This window comes from Lontra canadensis, unplaced genomic scaffold, assembly GCF_010015895.1.
Source record: "Lontra canadensis isolate GAN:19392208 unplaced genomic scaffold, GSC_riverotter_1.0 scaffold44, whole genome shotgun sequence".
In the NCBI taxonomy this organism is placed as follows: domain Eukaryota; kingdom Metazoa; phylum Chordata; class Mammalia; order Carnivora; family Mustelidae; genus Lontra; species Lontra canadensis.
In genome coordinates, this window is record NW_022631038.1 from 677,629 (window position 1) to 696,931 (window position 19,303).

At 60.1% G+C, this 19,303-nt stretch overlaps 1 protein-coding gene across 3 annotated transcripts in view; it reads right to left on the bottom strand.

The window, feature by feature from the left end:
* Positions 1 to 1,710: 1,710 nt before the first annotated feature.
* The window catches only part of ATP9B (ATPase phospholipid transporting 9B (putative)), a 225,117-nt gene continuing 207,524 nt past the window's right edge, over positions 1,711 to 19,303 (bottom strand). For all 3 annotated transcript variants that reach the window (XM_032872196.1, XM_032872197.1, XM_032872198.1), the window contains 6 exons: positions 18,810 to 18,965; positions 18,664 to 18,728; positions 13,736 to 13,844; positions 6,677 to 6,734; positions 5,642 to 5,845; positions 1,711 to 1,874 (listed from right to left, as the gene is read on the bottom strand). In XM_032872196.1, the coding sequence (XP_032728087.1) occupies positions 1,738 to 1,874; positions 5,642 to 5,845; positions 6,677 to 6,734; positions 13,736 to 13,844; positions 18,664 to 18,728; positions 18,810 to 18,965 (729 nt within the window). In that variant the 3' untranslated portion in view covers positions 1,711 to 1,737. The remainder of the gene's footprint in view (positions 1,875 to 5,641; positions 5,846 to 6,676; positions 6,735 to 13,735; positions 13,845 to 18,663; positions 18,729 to 18,809; positions 18,966 to 19,303) is intronic.

Here is a 19,303-nt window from a genome sequence, read left to right on the forward strand (position 1 = left end):
ACGAAGACCAGAGTAGGGCCAGTGCTGACCTGCTTCTCCTCTATTTCCACGGAGAAATCCCAGGACAGAACCTGGCTGTCCTGGATGAAAGTCTGGGAGGGAGAAGGGCAGGGCCCTGGTCGGCTCTGGGCTGTGCAGGTGACCTACCTGGTCACAGGTCCTAGCTGTGGGTGCATCTCAGGTGGGCATGTGCTGGGATCAAGAGAGGTGACCCTGTCCCGGGGTCAGGAGGCCACGAACTCTGGAGAACAAGGTGGGTTTTCCAGGCTCTGAGCTGGAGAAATGTAGGGGGAAGGGGCGGCGCCTGTTGGGGCCCAGCCCCTTGGACTGTGTTTGCAGCGTCCAGGGGAGATGTGGTGACAGCGAGCGAGGCACGCAGAACTGCAGGTCTGGGGACCCAGATGACGGGGTAGCAGCCCCTGACCTGTGTCCCTGGATGGCAGAAACTTTCCGGGGCTTCACGGTGTTGTGGGGGAAGGGGGAGAGAAGGGCCCACAAGGCCTCCAGTGGGCCTCAAAGTGCAGGACCTCCGGCCACTCCTGCAGGTGGGAGTCCCCTGCCGGGGTCCCCGAGCCTCTGCGGTCCCCCCTCGTACTTGTCCCCACCGCCCACGTGTCCAACCTGCACCTGTCCCTCCTCCAGCCTGTCCCCCCGCGCACCCGCTGCCCCAGCTGCGTCACGGTGCATCCGGTGGGTCCCTCGGGGCCGCAGGCTCCGCGCGCCCGCGCACCGCCAGCGAGCTCCGCGGGGCAGGCGCGGGGACCGTCGCCTCGAGGGCCGCCGGCTGGGCCCTGCCGAGTCCGTCCTCAAGTCCGGTCGCGTCTCCTCCCGACGCTTCCCGGCTGCTCGTCTCTCGGGGTCGCCGACCACGTGTTGCCGCGGGCCTCGCGGCGCGTCTTACAACGACCGGCCCTTCGCTCGGGGACACGCCACCCGCCGGCCGGGCAGCAGCCGCGGGGCTTCGGTGCCCGGATCCCGCGTGCCGCCGTCCCTGCCGCCGGCCGCTGCGCGCGCATCCACCGCGCGGTGGGCGGGGCCTCGGGACGGGGCGGGGGCCACAGCGCCACCTGGCGGGCGGCGGACTCGGGACGGGGGCCACAGCGCCACCTGGCGGGCGGCAGGTGCACGGGCCGCTGGGACCCGCGGAGGCCGCTGCGCACACCGCATCGCGTGCGGCCCGATGACCCCGCACGGGGCTGCGCGGCCCCGGAACTGGGGGGCGCGCATCATCCTGCGGAGGCCGAGCTGCGCAGTGCGGGCTGTGGGGCCGCGGCCCCCGCCTCACCGGACGGGGAGGAAATCGCCCCACGCTCCGGGGAAGCGCGGGCGCAGACGCGCGCGGTGTCCGACCAGGGACCCTGGGGTGCGCCCCCCGTGCCCGACCCGGCCGAGCCGGCTCACGGGGCTCACGAAGCGCGCGGCCGAGGCGGGGCGTGCGGCGCGCGAGCTCGCGGGCCCGTGTCACCTGCGCGGACGGCGACCCGGACCCCGGGCTCCCCGCGCGGCGGCCGCTGCCCCGGAGCAGGGGGGCTCCGCGCGCCGCTCGGGCTGCGAGTCGGGGAAGCCCCGCGCCCGGGCTCAGGAGCACGCCCCGGGGAGGGGCCCGCGCCGCTTCCACGGACACGTAGGCGGTTCGACAGGGAAGTTCAATTGTGAGCAGCGGACAGACACACCGACAGAACACGGCTGTGCGCCGCGCCCCGCCCCGCCCCGCCCCGCAGGCCCCGCGCGCTGGGACTAGGACGAGAGCTTGGAGTAGCTGGGCGGGGCCAGCTTGCGCTTCAGGTGCTTGAGCGCGTAGAGCGGCAGACAGCTGACCGCGGTGACCGCCGACACCTTCCACACGAAGGCCGCGCTGGTGATGAAGGCGACGTCTGCGGACACACAGGAGCAAGCGTCAGAGGCGGCCTCCAGCCCCCGCCGCCCGCCGCCCGCCGCCCGCCACGGGCACCGGCCACGCGGGGCCTCCCGCGGTCCGTCCCGCACCCGCCGCCCAGGCGCGGCGCTTCGGTCCACGGAGGAGAGACCCGAGGGTCAGACACGCGCAGGGACCCCGAGCGTCCGCACGTCCACGCAGGGCTCGGCCGCTTGCTCGGGGAGGCGACGCCACACCGGCGACCCGTGGGACCCGCGGGCCAGCTGTGTGGGCGGGTGCGGCCGTCTGGGGAAGCCGCCACCGGCCACTCCCGGGCACGCGGGCGCGTCCCACGCTCACGGAGCAAGGCGGGGCCGCCTGAGTTCCGCGGGGACACGCGCGTGCAACAGCCGACCCGGAGCGGGTTCTCCCGCGGCAGCTGCCCCTCGGGCGCCCCCTTGCGGGAGTCACGGCTGTTACACGCGGTGAGCCCAGTGCGCTCCTGCCCGCAGCCGGCGGCTGAGCGTCTGGATTTCACCGCCCCGGGAAACTCCCCGCAGCGTCTCGGGGACTCGACCACTAGGACACCGAGGCCGACACGCGGCAGGGAGGGTGCACGGCGCGCTTGGCGACACACGGAGGCCCGGGCACCGGCCCTCACCAGGCACGCCATGCCCAGGGGGGAAAAGCCCACGGGGGCCGCGTGCTTGGGCCCCGAAGCGTCAGCAAGGCACAGAGGCAGCTGCTCGCCAGCGGCGAGTCTCCAGCACCGTCCGCCTTCGCCCCTGCCTGTGAGAGCCGCAGACAGAAGGAAAAAGCTTTGCTTCTATGGTGGGACAGCGCTTGCCTCTCTGCCACGTGTAATGTTCCAGTTAGGACAAAGGAGGAAAAACACTGTTCCTGCACTTGAAACTCGCCCAAACACACGCACTTCGCGACCTGCAGTTCTGCCGTGAAGGAGACGCTTTCCCGGTACAGCTGCTGGGCGTTTCCATCCGTGTTCGCCGCAGAGTTCACCCCGCACATTGCGTGACCACAGGGAACAGGAGCGCAAGGCTCTGCTCTTTCCCTCCTGGTGAAGACGAACCATCCCGGCGACCACCGGTGCATGTGTGGCATGCTACTCGGGGACAGAAAATACATGTCGACTGTTTGATTGTTAAGGGTTAATGCTGTGGCCTTCAGACGGATTTTCCCACAGCCCCAAACCAACTGTGACACAGACGCATTTACTGCAGCAACGCTCTGATGAGGCCCGGATCAGGGAGGGCCACCCGCATTGGAAGGTGGGCAAGTCAGAGCAGAACCCTCGCCCAGAGTGGGACCCGCTCCAAAGCGGCCACTGAACATGGAGAACTTCTGGAAGCCTCCCGGCCTCCTGAAGAGGAACCCATGACATCCGTGCCCTGTAGGACAGCCCACTCCAGAGGGCCGAGGGCACCGCTGCCATTAGTCGCCTTCTGCCAAGCCGGGCTCCTTTGAGGACACTTCCGCAAGTGGTGCTCACAGTCTGTGTCCGCACCACGTCCTCTCTCAGCAGCCCCACGGCCGGCTGGAGGGTCTCTCCTGCTCCATCGAGGACACTGCCCTCTGCACCTGGGGTACCTCCCCCCTGCCCCAGGACACCTCCTCCAGGCGCACTCCTGTGCCTGAGGCCCAGCCCCCAACCGAGGCCGGCTTCTCCCTGGAGCTCCCCGGATTTTGTCTTCACCCCTGAGGGCACCTGGAGCCTCTGATGAAGCTGGGTCTTGGCGTGAGTCGGTCACTGTCCCCGGCGGGCGCTTTTCCCTGCAGACACACAGACTTCAGATCTGGGTTTTTCCTGCGCATTGTCTTTCTGGGACCCCGTAGTGACCAGAGGGCAGGCCTCCTGGAGGAACCCGGAATCCCCCTGGTTCTCACCCTCCACCTGACTCTTTGTCTCTTTGGTCATCTCCTGGAGGGTCCTTGGCTTAATTTTCGACTCCTGCTACGTAGGTCTTTGCTAGCATGCTTCTCCCCCAGGGTTCCTCCCACCCTCTGGGCCCCTGGACGCACCTCCCCTGTCTCGTTCGCCTGAGGTTTCATGTCCCCCTCCCCGGGTTTGTTGCTGTCTTCCCAGCTGTTGGCTCACAATGCGGCTGGGCGAGAACCTCTGTGGGGTGTGTCATTTCTTCAGCGCCCTCGGCCCGAGCACACGCCTGTCAGGCTCATGGACGAGCCTCGTGGCACAGGAGGCCGGGCAGGGGACGGGAACTTAACACTGAGTGTGAATTTACAGGAAGTGCTTGTTTGCACGGATAGTGGCCTGACGAGCGACTGTCTGGAGGGGACCTGGGCTCCCTGGCCGCTGGGCGGCAGGCCCTCGCTCTCGTGGGAGGCACGAACGTCAGCAAGTCGTGGAGGTTGGGACCTCTGCACTGGTCCCACAGGGGTACCAAAGGCCCATGACGAAGCAGCCTCACCCAGTGACAGTGAGCACTTCAGCTGTTACTATGGTCACTGACAATACCACCAGGGACGCGGTGCTGTTTTCCCTTTTCTGAAAATCCTCTGGGAAATTTCACCTCAGATCAGGAAAGCACCCCAAGCCGTGTTTGTTTCACGCGGTGTGGACATTGTGACCGTTTCCACCCTACAGGGGCTTGGGCCAGCTCTGGGAGCCCTGGAGCCCCTGGCGGTGATGACCAGTAGGACGAACGTTGCCGCTGGGCTCATCTGACAATATTCCGTCCCTTCTTGCTGCCCTAATTCTAAAAACCCTGAAAAGATCGTCTGTGCTCCCGTGGGCCGCAGGGGTCAACGCTGGGTCAGCGAACGGTGTGACTAACGTACTCTGGCTGGAAAGGCTTGGGGCAGGGGCAGGGGGCAGCCGGCTGAGAGGGACGCAGACCAGGGCCAGCGGGGACGCTGGGCCAGAGCAGGCTGCGCGGGCCTTCTGTGCACAGCGAGCTCCTCCCGTGGCCAGTGGGCCCCAGGTTTTGAGGGAAGGAGCGTGGACAGGTCACATGAGCTTGCAGAGAAGGGCGAAGTCTGGCCCACTTTCCCTCCGCTCTGTACAACAGGGTGACACGGACCAGCTTGGTGGCAACCACAGCCACAGTCTGAGTGTGGCCCAGCAGCCCCGTGTTGGAACAGGTTCCGTGAGGCCACTCTGTCAGGGTCACCGGACTGGTGATTGTGGAGCTGGGATGTGCACACAGTGACCCTGCCACGGTGCCCGTGATGCTTCTGACACACGATTCTGCTGGGGCGGAGGCCACCAGCGTGCTGTCCCGTGCCCTCCAAAGGCGGGCCTCGACTCCATGTGGAGAGCTTGTCAATTAGGAAAAAGGACAAATAATGCAGCTCTTGTGGAAGGAATTTTTGGAAACGGCCATCTTCAATATAAACTTTTTGAAAAGCCAAGAGGGTGACAATCTGAATTTTGTAAAAATATTTTTGGAAAAAAGAGTTTTACCTTTCCATAAAAATAAGCTTTTTGTGTAGCGAAGCTTTCCGATGTGGGTTTTACTGTGGTTTACAATTTAAGACAGTGTATCAAGAAGTAATAAAAAGGGGTGCCTGGGTGGCTCAGTGGGTTAAAGCCTCTGCCTTCAGCTCAGGTCGTGATCCCAGAGTCCTGGGATCGAGCCCCACATCAGGCTCTCTGCTCAGCAGGGAGCCTGCGTCACCCCCCACCCCGGCCTGCCTCTCTGCCTACTGTGATCTCTGTCAAATAAATAAATAAAATCTTAAAAAAAAAAAAATCACAAACAAATGTATAAAAATGAGTAACAGACAAGAAGGATTCCCATGGCAACTTACCAAAATACTCGTTTAAGAAAGCGAGGGAGGCCACGTAGCAGCCCAGGCTGAGGACCTCGGCCACCACCATCAGCCAGTGCCATGTCCTGACGGTCAGGGCCACCATGAGCAGCTCGGTGAGGATGAGGGCCGTGAAGGAGATGGCCACCACGTGCACAAACTCTGACTCGAACAGGAGCAGAGCCCCGTACATGAGGATGCCGCCTGCAACACACAAGCACGGGGACCCACGGCTGTCAGAGGGCGGGACCCGGTGCCACCTGCAACACAGGAGCACGGGGACCCGCGGCTGTCAGAGGGCGGGGACAGGAGCACGGGGACCCGCGGCTGTCAGAGGGCGGGACCCGGTGCCACCTGCAGCACAGGAGCACGGGGACCCGCAGCTGTCAGAGGGTGGGACCCGGCACCGTGCCAGCCAGCTGCGCAAACAGGACAGACCGCGCCAGCCAACATGCATTACACTCGGAAATGCAGGATCACGCATACCCCCCACTCTGTGTGGACAAACAGATTTATTTAAACTCTGGATTATGAATAAAAGAAGACGTGGCACCAAAGAGAGGCTTAGGAACTTTTTAGTACTTGGAGGAAAGACCAGGCCATCTTCAGTCAGCGTAACTGTGTTTTCGATGTGATCTACCTCATCAGCTAATTCACCTTTAGCGACCTCTCGTTTATCTGGAACACTCGCCAGACGGCGACTGACTTCTGTTTACATAAGTGAGGTTTCTCACGGTCTGGACATCACTCCGTGAACGGAAAGCACTTGGTGGGACATGACGTGGTACATGACGTGGTACATGGTTGGTAAAATGTCTCCAGATTAACGTTTAATTAAAAACGTGCATCAGTAACCAACCACCCGTTACGCTGCACTGTGAAGGGCCCGGCCGGCCGGCTGCTAGAGCACCGGTTCCCGGGGCAAACACTGCGGTGTTCAGCATCGACAAAACTCGAAGCCTCTCCACTTCAGCCGAGCGGGGGAAACGCCACCGCTGGCAGGAGACAAGAAACCCTCCATCCGGCCCGCCTTACCTTGGTAAACACTGACCAACACCCAGACGAGGAAGGTCTTGAAGGACAAGGATCTTCCCTAGGGTAAACAGTGGAGTAGCTTAGTTAGCAGAGTGGGACAACACGCGTGACTCACAGGTTTCCAAACGGCTGGTTACGGGTACCTTCTAGAAGACCCCCCAGGCCCCAAGCCCACGAACTGGCCTAAGACTTGCCTTCCTGCCTGTGTGCCGTGTGCACCTGGCCCAGAGCAGCGGGGCCCCCACTCGCGCTCTGCTGACCTTTAGGGCACAGCCACGAACTCCCCGGCTCCTGGTGCGCGATGCACATCAGTGAGCGCTAGAAGGCACCGGGGCAGAGACTCTCTGTTGTGGGAACAACTCCCTTCACATCCTTATTTCTCGGGAACAAACACTCCTGTGTTTACCCCGTAGCTTCTCCAGGTGAGAAAGGACGGTCTCTCTCAGCTGGGGCCGGGGTTCGCCAGCCCACAGACCCCTTCTGGAGACGCCACGTCGGTCCATCCACGAGGGACACACAGAGTGGCTTTCAGGCAACAGCCTTCACTTTCACAACCGCGACGGGGCCGCAGGACGTGTCTGTGATGGAAGAACTTGGCCTGCGTTCCCTCCACACCCAAGAGGGAGACGCGCCATCCGCCAGCCGCACTGGCCTGCTGGTGCTCAGGGCTGGTCCACGGCAGTGCTCGTCAGGTGGGGCCGCGGGCATGATGGGTGCCGGACCCGTGTGGTCACACCTGGCATCAACCCTCTCGTGCAGTGCCGCGTGTCCGTCACACAGGGCAGACGCGGTCGCCACTTACACACGACGCAGTGCGAACGGGTGGAGGCCTCCCACGGGTCTGCGCTGCGGCTTAGCTGTGCTGGGTAGCGGACAGGTGACCCTTGACATGCGTTTGAACTGTGCGGGTCTGCTAATGTGCATTTTTTTAAAAAAAAGGTATTTTAAATATTTTAATAAATATGGTACTGTAAATGTATGTTTTTCCTTGTGATTTTCTTAACTTTTTCCCTCTGGCTGCTTTATGGTAAGAACACAGCACAGAGCACGTGTCACGCGGTCCCTGTTTCCTGGGGTGGGCGAGGCTTCCGGTCAGCAAGAGGCTGCTAGTCCCTGGGTGTTTGGGGAGTCAAAAGTGATATGCAGATGTCTGTGCAGGGTGGGTGCCCCGACCCCGCAGTGTTCAAGGGTCAGCGGCAAATGACCAGAGTCCAAAGCTCTGCCCGTGACCTGGGGCCTCAGAGGCAGGTCAGAAAGTACCGCCAAGGAGGGACGAGCCATTGCGCAACAGATGCCCCAGGGCTCCTGCCACAGTCACCTGCAGAGCATCTGAGATCTGAGTCATGCCCACCTAGACTTGCGTGACCACTTTTCCAAAAGGGACACAGGCCACAAGGCAGCTGCGGCCACTCCACCACCTTCCTGGGAAATACCGGCTCAGACCCAACAGGTGTCGCTGTGAGTGGTGCTGGGTTTCAAAAGGGCGGGAGGTTTCAGGGGCAACACATGTACATCCCCGTGCGTATGTGCCAAACGCGTTGCTCTGCCTGGATACCAGCAGGTGTTTGGTCTTTGATAAAACTCATGCAATTAGGAATGTGGCTAATTTTATTTGAATATTTTAAAAGAGAATTTAATTTTTTGATATAAACATGAAAGGTTTCCTCTGTAGCTAGATTTGCTGACATCTCTCCACTATTTTGTGATATAACCAGCGGTTTACACAGTGAAAGGTACAGAGGGGGCTGTTTGCTTTCCTGCATCAGGAACTGCAAACTTCCCCCACGGGACCTGTGAGAGTCAGCACGCCCCTGTGCACGCAGGTCAGAGCTCTGTATCCAAGCAGCGCAGCTTGATAAGGCAGAACACTACAGAATGAGCACAGAAGCTGTCAATAAAGTGACAGACGCGATGGGAACTGTGCATAGACCACGAGCTCCTGGACGTGGTGCTTCTCAGGGCCCCAGACCTCAGCTTGGACAGACGCAGTGAGGGGCTCATTGTACTTGGTGGCACAGATACGCATGAACACTGGCCACTGATGGCAGACCCAGCCACGCGTGCAGGGGCTCTCCTGGGCTCACACGCCTCTCCTCCTGTGTTAGCCGAGGAAGAACTGCCTGTCTCTGGCTGCGGAAACTCCCTTGGCAGGACCTCTGTCCGGAATCTGCGCAGACACCGCTCAGGGTCCAGCCGGCCAGGGTCTGAGTCCTGCTCGGGGCACCCCAGGGCACACATTCAGCCTCAGTGAGTGGTCTCGTCCTCCACAAACAGAAGTGATAACAGCACATACTCGTGTGGATAAAATGAAATAAGCAAAAAGCCAGAAACCCAGAGAATGTTCGGTATTTTACGGTTAGATCTTAGAGATCCCAAAGCACCTTTCTATTACGTACCAACCAAACTGTAAAAATGAAATCAAGCAAATCTTGGGAAAGGTTAATCCCTCTGCAGGTTGTGCGAACAACTCACTAATCTACCTTGGTCTTTGACACGTGGGGCACAAGCGGCCTCACGTGTCGGTACGGCCGCCTCCCGCGGCCCCTCCGTCCCCGACTTCCGACGACCCCGACCCCAGGCCACTGCCCACCCGTCATCTGGGCCCAAAGCTCCGCATTTCCCGGGGTGCCAGGCAAACGGGATCATACGAGCTTCTGAGTCGGGCTTCTTTTGTGTAGCAAAATGCATTTAAGATTCCCCCGTGTGGCTGGACACTTGGGCAGTGTGGCTGCGGTGACTGGCAGCCCTGGCCTAGCGGCCACCATTTCCTTACAGGATTCTGTGTGCCATGAGTTTTCACTTCTCTTGGGTAAATGCTGGGTCACGTGCTCAGTGCATTTAACTTCACCAGAACTGCCGAACGGTGCCCCGGGTGGTCATGCCACACCGTGTGCCCGTCAGTGGGGAGCGGGCATGTGGTGCTGCCATGCGCGGGACCCTGCCTTCCTGTGGTCCCCGCCCGCCGTCCCCGCCTGAGACATGGCGGAGAGCACAGTGTCCCCAGATGCTCACTGACCACGTGCGCGTCGTGACCTGCGCGGCGCTGTCCCTCAGGGCTCTTCCCGTTTCAGTCATGGGGTCGCGTCCTTCCTGAGTTGTGAGGTTCTTTGTACTTTCTGGGTACAAGGCCTCTGTCGGGAGCGGGATCTGCCAGGACATCCGACAAGGATCTTGCTCTTCACTTGCTCGGCAGGGCCACCCACAGAACAAAAGTCTTGGATTATGATGAAGTCCAGCCTGGCAACGTTCCCCTTTCCGAATCATGCGTCCGAGCCACATCTAAATAGGCCTGCCCCAAGGTCACGCACGTGTTCTTCTGCATTTTATTCCACAAGGCGAACAGCCGTACATTTTATGTCGGGTCTAGGACTCATTCTGAGGGAGCCTCCCCAAAACTGTGAGGGTGGCTGGAGGCTCCCTTCTGCGGGCGGCTCTGACGGCATTTGCTTTCCCTTCGCGCTTGTCAAAGATCTGCTTTGACACCTGCAGCTCCTGCCCTGGGCTCTCTGTCGACCCCACTGGTCCAGGAGTCTGTCCTCCGCCGAGAATGCCTCGTCTTGGGTAGAGCGAGTCTTCCCAACTTGTTCCTCTTTTTAAAAACGGTCTTGGTAATTCCAGTTCCCCTGCCTTTCCATGTAAATTTTGGAATCTGGAAGCTGTTGGGCACACGGAGTTTTCTGGTCACATTCTTTGGCACCTTTCAAAGTCCCTCTCGACGGTGTCCCACGGCGCACACATCCGGCACACAGTTTGTCAAACCGACTTTGCTTCTCTATTGCCAAGGCTGTTCAAAACCATTTTCAGACCTCAACGGTTCACTGCTGGGTTCACTGCTGGCACACAGAATCAGGAAGGAGAAGAGAGATTTTTTCCTTGAATCCTACCACCTTGTCAAACTTACTAGTCCAGAATTCTTGGGGCTTTTCCACAGAGATGATTATGTCATCTGCAAACAGGTCCTCTCCTAATTTCTGTCTTTCACTTCTTTTTCGTGCCTTATCACTGTTATCTCTAAAACTATATTCAGAATACAAATACACATTCCCAAGCTAAAACCATTTGAGAATATTCAACAGGAAGTAAAAACACAGTGAAGTGACCCTAACAGTGTGTGTCGGACGGCGTCAAGGATTCTGATGACAGACCGCAGGACACCACCCACTCGATTCTCCTCACAGCTCCCTCCACTGCCACACACGCCCTCCGCAGTTCAAAGGTTACCTTCGTGACCATACAACCACGTGCTGCTCGTGGAACCGCAGCTGTACGTCTGAGATATCGGGACCAGGACGGCCGGCTCAGGTGAGCGTGGGTGACCCTGGATCTCAGGATCGCATGGCCTTTCTCGAAGGGCCACAGACTGGGGTAAAAGTCACTTCTGCACGGGTGAAGCGGCAGGGCTTCAGGAAGGGGAGGGGAGGGGAACGCTGCTTCTTCGCCGGACGGCTCGCGGAGCCACTACCGAGCAGAGCATGGACTCCAGGCGGGGCCCAGGCTCTCCAGAGAGAGCTGGGAGCCAACACCTGTGTTCCGGACTGGCTGAGCCCGTTGGAGGATGTGAGTCAGATCTGTAAGGCCTGGGCTCTGACTCACATCTCAGAAAAAAAAGGCTATCAATAAGTATGAAAAGCGGTATTTTCTTTCAAAGCATGGTACTTTCCCCTCTGTTCTGCTCGGGATACGTACGCTGCTTCCCGATTCCTCTGAAGGTCTGTTGGGAACGTGCTGTGACCCTGGCTTTCTGCTCAGAACAGGCTGGACGCAGCCCTGCCTGCGGCCTGTGTTGTGCTGCTGCCCGTCATGTCATTCACCCTGAATTCACTTTTTCTTTCCAGACTGAGCGTGGGCTTCCTGGGCCAGAGTGACGTCTTGCTGGCACCTCTAGCAGCCGCAGACCCAGCGCGTCTACACGGACAGGCCAGGCGGACGGGCCTCCCGCGTCACTGCCAAGTGTCAGAAGTAACGGAAAGTTTCCAAATCTGTGCTTCAGTAAGAAAACATAACTGAATTGTATCGAGTTCGGTGGTTAAGAACTTTAGCGCCACTTTGTTTTCGAAGGATTTGAAGTGGATCAGATTTTGAACAAAGTGTTTACTTTAGAAACACAAGAGGGATGGATTTTGGATCTTGAAGAAAAGGAGCCTTTTCTTCAAGAACGATCACGAGCAGCTGAACTCCTGTCCCAGTCACGGAAGAACCGCGTCCGGGCTTGAGCGCACCGAGATGCTCCCAACGAGCCGCCACCAAGACGGGATCTCCTGCTCAGTCAGCGCCGAACTCTCCTTCCTGACACACTCCTGCTTTCTGTGTCACCTCATGGGGACGTCTGAGGATTCAGGGCTACCTGGGACCCTGTGGAGATATTCTTTTTTTAAATTTTTTTATTTTTTATAAACATATAATGTATTTTTGTCCCCAGGGGTACAGGTCTGTGAGTCCGGCTTACACACCCACAGCACATGCCCTCCCCAATGTCCATAACCACCCCCCAGCCCCCCTCCCTGGAGATATTCTTGCTCCCAGAGCAACAGAGGTGCCGATGGCTGGACTTCTGAGACAGGGACTGTCAGGCCTCCGACAGTGGGTGTTCACCCCACGTCCCACCGACAGGACTGCTCTGACGTTGACCGTCTGGTGATGGTGCCCAGGCTGACCCGCAGTGACCGTGAGCAGCGGAGACACTGGCCACCTATGATTCTAGGGAACTCATCTGGTTTTGTTTGTACGTGAAGAGCTGGTTTCCCCCTTACATCTGTGAGGCAGCATTTAAGTGAACATTTCTGGAGTTTATGAAAATAAGGAAACCCATAATCTACTAAAATTATAATTCCTCATAAAAGATTCCTATAGTTTTTAGATCTTTGATCCTGTTCTGTTTTACCGAATGATAATGGTCTCACCATTTTAGAGTATTACACCAAAAAGTTTTCCTTTTACTTGTAACATTCACAGTGTTATCATCAGGATACTAATACTACGTATATACACATTTGGAAATATGTCTTATATATGCGTTTCATCATGAAATCACATACGGTGTTATTGAACAAGGGCTGACATTTTATTTTACACTGTGCTACTCTATAGCTTTCTTTCCGTCCTGACTGCAAAAGCCACGTGAGCACGTCATATGTTTTCCAAGAACCTTTAAGTCTCAATTCCATCCAGCTCTTGTAACACCATGAAGCCTAACGATCAACGTGGCTTGGGCAGGCACAGGACGCGGTTCTGAGTGGTGGGTGGTTCTGGTTCTTTCTCCGTACTGCCAGGGTTTTAAAGATCCGAGTCAGTAATTTCAGGTTATCATTTATGAACCCGGATTTGATTAGGGGTGAGTGGGTTTTGTTCTCAGTGCGGCTTCAGGAAAACTCCAAAGGCACCATGGCTCGTCCTTGGAGGACTGGGGGTATCCCGTGGAGCTCATCTTCCACGCTAGAGAAAGAGGGTTTCGTGAAGAAGTGTGGCCAGCTTGACGCTTCCTTCAGGAACGCCTGCATCTGGACGTAGCTCTGCGCCAGAGAAAGGGATCCTTGGCAGGTTCAGGGGGCACACGTTCCCCAGCAGCATCCCTGTTACCTCAGCCCTGGGTCCCAGTGACAGACTCTCCACCTTTCCTCAGATGTGATGCTGAATGCACGGTGGAGGGAGGCTTGGGCAGGCACAGAACTCCCAGCCGGCGACTCTGAGTTCAAAGTGCTGGGACACTGCCGCGGTGGACACAAGCCCGTCCCGCCCCAGGGGACGCCACTGTCAGCAAGTGTCCCTCACCGGGCACTCGTCTGCCACAGGGCGAGCCCAGTCACCACGGGTTCAAACACGGTTGAGCACCTTTAAAATGTCAGTTGTGGTACGACATCAGAGCTTTACTGCAAACATGAGAAAACAACTGTTTCCCCTTTTTAAAGTCTAACTGAAAAGGAACACGCCCAAAACAGCTGGTCGTAAAAACCGTCTGAAGGACAGACGTTACTCAAGACCTTCTGGCAGCTGCTTCATGACGGGCGCGTCTCCTCCCAACACCAGCAACGGGTCTGCTGGTCCCTGGCCCCGCGCCTGTACCTTGGTGAGGTCCTTGTAGAGCTCCGGGTACAGCATGGCCATCTCCGGCTTCACATCCTGGTCCAGCACTAGCGAGAACACCGGGAACATGGTGTAGAGAGTCGCGTACCTGTCGGTTGAGACAGGGCAGTCAGCGGGGAGCACGCGCCACGACCGACACACCTGTCGTCCGAGGCCGGGAACCGACACGCGGCCGCAAACTCAGATTCGATCCCAGTGCTCAGTGTGCGGTGTGGGAACCCCATCTAGGAGCCACGGCGCTCACAGGAACCCACTTTCTATGTTGAGGTCACTGTGGACCCACAGGCGGGGCACGAGGCAAGCCCGGGGCCTTCCCCCAGTTCACCCCGCGCACACCTGCAGCCCAGTCCGGCCGCCGCCACGCCCGGGACCCCCGACGCCCGCCCCGCTCCCGCCGCCTCCGGAAGTCCCCCGGCGCGGCTACGCGCGAGCCTTTCCACGCAGCCCGGCTCCCGGGACGCTGCTCCAGGCGCTGTGGCAGCTGCGCTCGCCCCTGCAGGCCGTCGGCCAGCACTCGCCGTTGGACCGTGCCCCCTCCGACCTGCTCGCTCACCAGGGGCCTCGGGGTCATTCGCGGTGTTTGGTTCTCATGGAGCACAGCTGAGAACGCTCACCGCGCGGGTGTTTCGTGAGTCTCCATTCATTCTAACAGGAGGGCCGCCTGGGGTCATTGGCCCAAGGGTCTCATTGCAGAGAAACACGGACTGTGCCAGCCGGCCGGGCGCGTGCGGGGCCCCCGCTTCTCCGCACCCCCCACCGTCTCCCTGATGGCTACTGACGGGGACATCTGTGCAGGTGCTCAGAAGACAGCTGCGAGCTCTGGGTCAAGCGTCCGCCCGAGCGGTCTGTCTGCAAGCTGACGGCTCTCTTCCTGCTGGAACGTGAGTGCCCAGATGTGTGGTGGCGAGCGTGTGCCTGTCGTTCCCGAAGGAAGAGCCCGCCGCAGGTGGCCGTCTCAGTCTGCGCTGCTCCCTCCCGCCTGGCCCTGGTGAGGACCCCGCAGTCCCTGGGGCCACTCCTCCCCCGCTCCCTGTCTTCATGGTTTGTCCTGTCTTCCCGAGTCTTTGTGTGACGTGTTTCGGTGTGGATGTCTCTGCACTCACCCCTTTGGGAAATTTTCAGCCATTCTCTCTTCTCTAGCCTAGCACCCCTGTCCTCCCTCCGGAGCCCCGGGGACACGAAGCTGCAGCCCCTGAGGCTCTGCTGGTCTCTGGGCTCTCAGGGTGCTCCCAGGGGTGCCGCCCGCATCCCGCCCTCGGTGGGCCTCCGCTCTGCTGTGGGCCGGGTCCGTGGCCTGTGCTGGGCTTGGCGGTCAGTTTCCATCGGGTTCTGCTATTTCCTATTTCCAGGCGGATGTGTTTCATCCTCCTCTCTGTTCTGACTTCTCCCGCTGCTCATTAAAGTACATCTTCACGGTGGCTTCAACTCCTGTGTCACACAACCCCAACACCTCTGGCATTCAGGGCCGTCGTCCATTGTCTTCTCGACTCACTCGGAGCTCTTCCTGGTTCTCACTGGAGCAAGCGACTGTCTGTTGAAACTTGACATCTGGGTGCCACGTAGAACACTGGGTCTCCTGGCGCTGCTCTGGTGGGAAGGGGGTGCAGCTGTCCTCCCCCGGTTGGGGACAAGTGTAGGATGCTCCCTGTGTAACACTCAATGAGGCTGCTTGTTATCGCTGGGTACGTGTGTGGGGTCTCGGCTCCGCACTTTGCAGGGAGGTGGGGGGGTGGTGCTTCTGTGGCGTTGGCGGGAGCAGAGTGTCCGCCGTCTGAGCGCGGTGAGTCCGGCAGGCCAGAGCACACGCGTATTCCACCTGGGACACCCGCGGGAGCTTGGCTGTGCTCAGGAAGTGCACCTGCACTGTCTTTCCTGAAGCAGGACTGGATTTCTTCTAAACGACATGTGCACCTGTGACAAAGCTCTGCCACCCTGTCCTGGAACGGGCTTCCACTGTCACTGGTCCAGGTGGCGCTGCCCCCTCCCGGGCCGTGGGTCGCGAAGGGCACACCGTGTCAGGGAAGGCATTTCGGCCTGCCTCCTATCGCTGCGTGTCCGTGGAGGCCACCGGGGGTCGAAATCCACGTGGTTCAGAGCGGTCGGTCCTGCATGAGGTTAAATAGGCTCAAGACCAGAACTTTGTCCAGATCTGTTTTTTTCTTTTTTAAGATTTTTTTTATTTATTTGGCCGGGAAAGAGAGAGAGCACGAGCAGGGGGAGCAGCAGCAGGAGAAGCAGGCCCCCTGCCGAACAGGGAGCCCGATGTGGGGCTCAATCCCAGGACCCCAGGACCAGGACCTGAGCCGAAGGCAGATGTTTCACTGAGTCACCCAGGCGTCCCCTTTCTTCCAAATTTTTAACTTTGTCAATCTTCTCGGAACTCCCACCCACTGAGAATGTGGAGGCTGAAAGCACCAGAGACTCCAGCAGAGCCCGGCTGATGGGCACAAGGCAGGTGACCCCCTCCAGCACTGGCAGATGCAGTCTCACGAGCAGCGGCCAGCCGTCACACGAGTGAGCCCCGCAGCCAGCTGAGGGCGGCCTGTCCCCAAAGACGATGCTGAGAATGTGCTGTGCTGGCAGATGACAGGCAAAGAAGGGGTTTGGTGCAACAAGGTGGGACAGGTTCTTGGCCCGGCGTCTCATGGAGACGTCCACTTGCTGACCCACACGGTGAGCCTCTCAGAGGTGCTGTGACACACAGGGCTCCCCAGGACTCGGCCAAGGAGTACTTCCTGGAGGGGAGGCCACAGTGTGTGGCCGGACTGTTGGCAGGAGCACCCACGCTGCCTTGCCCACGTCAGCGGCCCCTCCGAGCCGACGTGATGGAGGAGGGTGGACACCTGCAGCATGAGGGGGGCCGTCTGTGACCCTGCAGGCTCCAGGGCCAGAGGTTCCGTCTCAGGACGGGACTCCCGTCTCGTCTTTCGTAAAAGCATCGCTTTCCTTCCCAGCCATGTCTGACGGTTGTTTTCTAGGTGAGGACAAAACTGATTTTACGGTTTCCTGTTGAAGAAGTTTCACATAAGAAGCTCTCTCCTCCACTCCCACCAAATTCGGCGTATTGATGCTTAAGAAAATTACAGCTGCCTCAGGTGACGGACGTGCAGAAAAACCCCGAATGAAGCCAACGCAGACAGGCGCTTCGAAAGCACTCGGGGCTCCTGCTGACCAGGGAAGGATCCAGTCGGGCCCGCGGCCGCAGCTTCACTGGCCCGGGCTCTGCCATCTAAGGCGGAGTCACCACCGTCCCCCAAATTTTCCTCTGAGTGCTTCAGGTCCATAGCTTTAAAACGTGAAAGGAAGTGGGGATGGTCACGCATTTCTCCGGCCGCCAGGGAAGCCGTGCGCCAGGCAGACTCCAGACGCGGCAAGGTCCTGAGTCACCCCACGCTCTCTGAAGGCCCTTCACGGGAGGAGCACTGTGAAGCCAAAGGCGACGGGAAACAGTAAAGCGTGGCTGGAGCTGTTGGCGCCCTCACGGTCTCCCCTCGGTCAGTGCTAGAGCCACTGGAGAGTTGGCGGCCGCACGGAACAGCGCCGGGCACCCTGGACGCCAGAGCCACAGCCATGATGGGAGCCCCCCTGCCCAGGCCCGGTCCATCGGGAGCTCAGGCGGAAACGCAGAGCTGGCGCTGTGGCCTGCAGGAAGGTGCGGGTCCGGCTCCCTGGGAGAGGTCCACCCAGGTGAGGGGAAGAGCCCCCGGACAAGGAGACAGCTGGTGAGAAGGCGCAGCGCCTGGGGAAAGGGCAGGCCGTCACGCCAGCTGGCACGTGCAAGTGGTACACTCAGGGCCGGCCCGGCATGGTCTGGGGACAGCAGCCCAGGCTTCCGGGTGGATGAAGCCTAAGGAGCACCAGGAAGCATCTGCCATCAGCTCTGCCCTGCGATGCTGGTGACTTGCGGCCCCAATGTGTTTGGCAGAGCCTGACAGGCCCCGCCTAATGCGCCCGTCTCTTTCAAATTATCAGGGCCCTTGGGGTTCGGGGAGCTGTCCGATGAGACGCGTTCAGGAAGTGTAGTACTTGGAACACCTCCTTGGGGCAGAAGAGCTCGTGTGCCTGTTCTCCGCAGCCTTGGAAAGCGGCTAAATGCTGCGGGAAGGCCAGCCCGTCTGAGGCCAGCCCCAGGAGGTCCTCCCAGCAGCCCTGTGGCCGCCGGCACATTCCCAGGCTCCCTGGGCAACTCCTTCCTCGCCCGTGACATGGCAGTGTGGGGTGCCCGTTCCCTATGACGCCATGCGGAGGGGATCAGTGCTCTGAACCGTCCGGGAGCACTGCGGTGACCTGCTCCTGCCTTCCGAGCGCAAACGCGTACGGGGACTGCGTGGGCCGTGGGGGTGCTGGGTTCCGCGGGGCCGGTGTGGGGCGTCGGGAGGCACCACGTGCACGTCACTGCCACAGTGGTTTTACGTCCTGGCGGAAGTCTGAGGGATGAGGGGAAGAGCAGCTCTAAACTCATTCACTGTTAGCGCAACGGTGGCGGCTACAATGGCCGCACGGGGCAGTCTCCGACCTACCCTCCCTGGCTGCTGAGTGGGGACCTTGAAGAGCGCTCGTCACCACTGGGGGGACGGCCGGTGTGCGCTCGGGCGTGTTGTGTCCCGTCCCAGCCTGCGCGTCTGCTGCTGAGTGGTCAGCGGTCACGACCCAGACATACCCCCGGAGTCCCAGCCTCCCGGGTCCCAGCCTGCGAAGGGGCTGCCACAGCGCCTGGGCGTCCCCCAGGGACACACACGTTCTCCAGACCTAGCAGCAGCCGACGGCAAGGGGCCCAGCCCCTGACGCGGTTCTTACTCTCAACACCGACCAAGCGCGGTGACTCAGACACACTCTAGCCGTGGTTCGGCGCCGGGAAGTCCTCCCCGACTGGAGCTGGGCAGGTGTGCGCTGGCCGCCCCACTTACCCCACCATGAGGAATCCTTGGTACAGAGGCACGGACGCGAAGTAGAAGACAGAGGAGAACACGGCCTTTGGGAGAGGAGAGCACCGGTCAGGCCCACACTTGCCCTCCCGGCGGCCCCGCCCGCCCTGGCGCCGGGCCCCGCGCACCTGCATCGTGGAGATGATGAGGCCCCGGTGCATGACAAACTGGCCGAGCGCGGCCGAGCGCTTGTAGCTGCTGCGCCCGTGCACCATGAGCAGCCGGCCGACGTGCCTGAACTGTGTGATGGAGAAGTCCGCGGCCAGGGAGGCCTGCCTGCCCTCCTGCAACGAGCAAGTGCCTTCCTGAAACCTGGCGCACGAGGAGCAGGCGCCCCCAGAAGGGACCTGCAGAACTCAGCCTCCGCCTGCTGGAGCCGGGCGCCGTCCCTCCAACCTCGGAGGGGACGGGCTGGCAGGGGGTGTCCGGCAGCCGCAGGCAGCTCTGTGGGACCCCCTCGCAGGACAGACCTGAGGCAGAGAGCTGAACGTGGCACCTGCCTCCAAGACTGCCTAGGGGTCCCGGAAACAGCCGCTGGCTGCAGGGGGAGCGCGAGGCAGGCAAGGGGAGAGCTGTCAAGGCTGCTACCGGACACCGTAGGGCACCAGGAGGCACAGTGGCC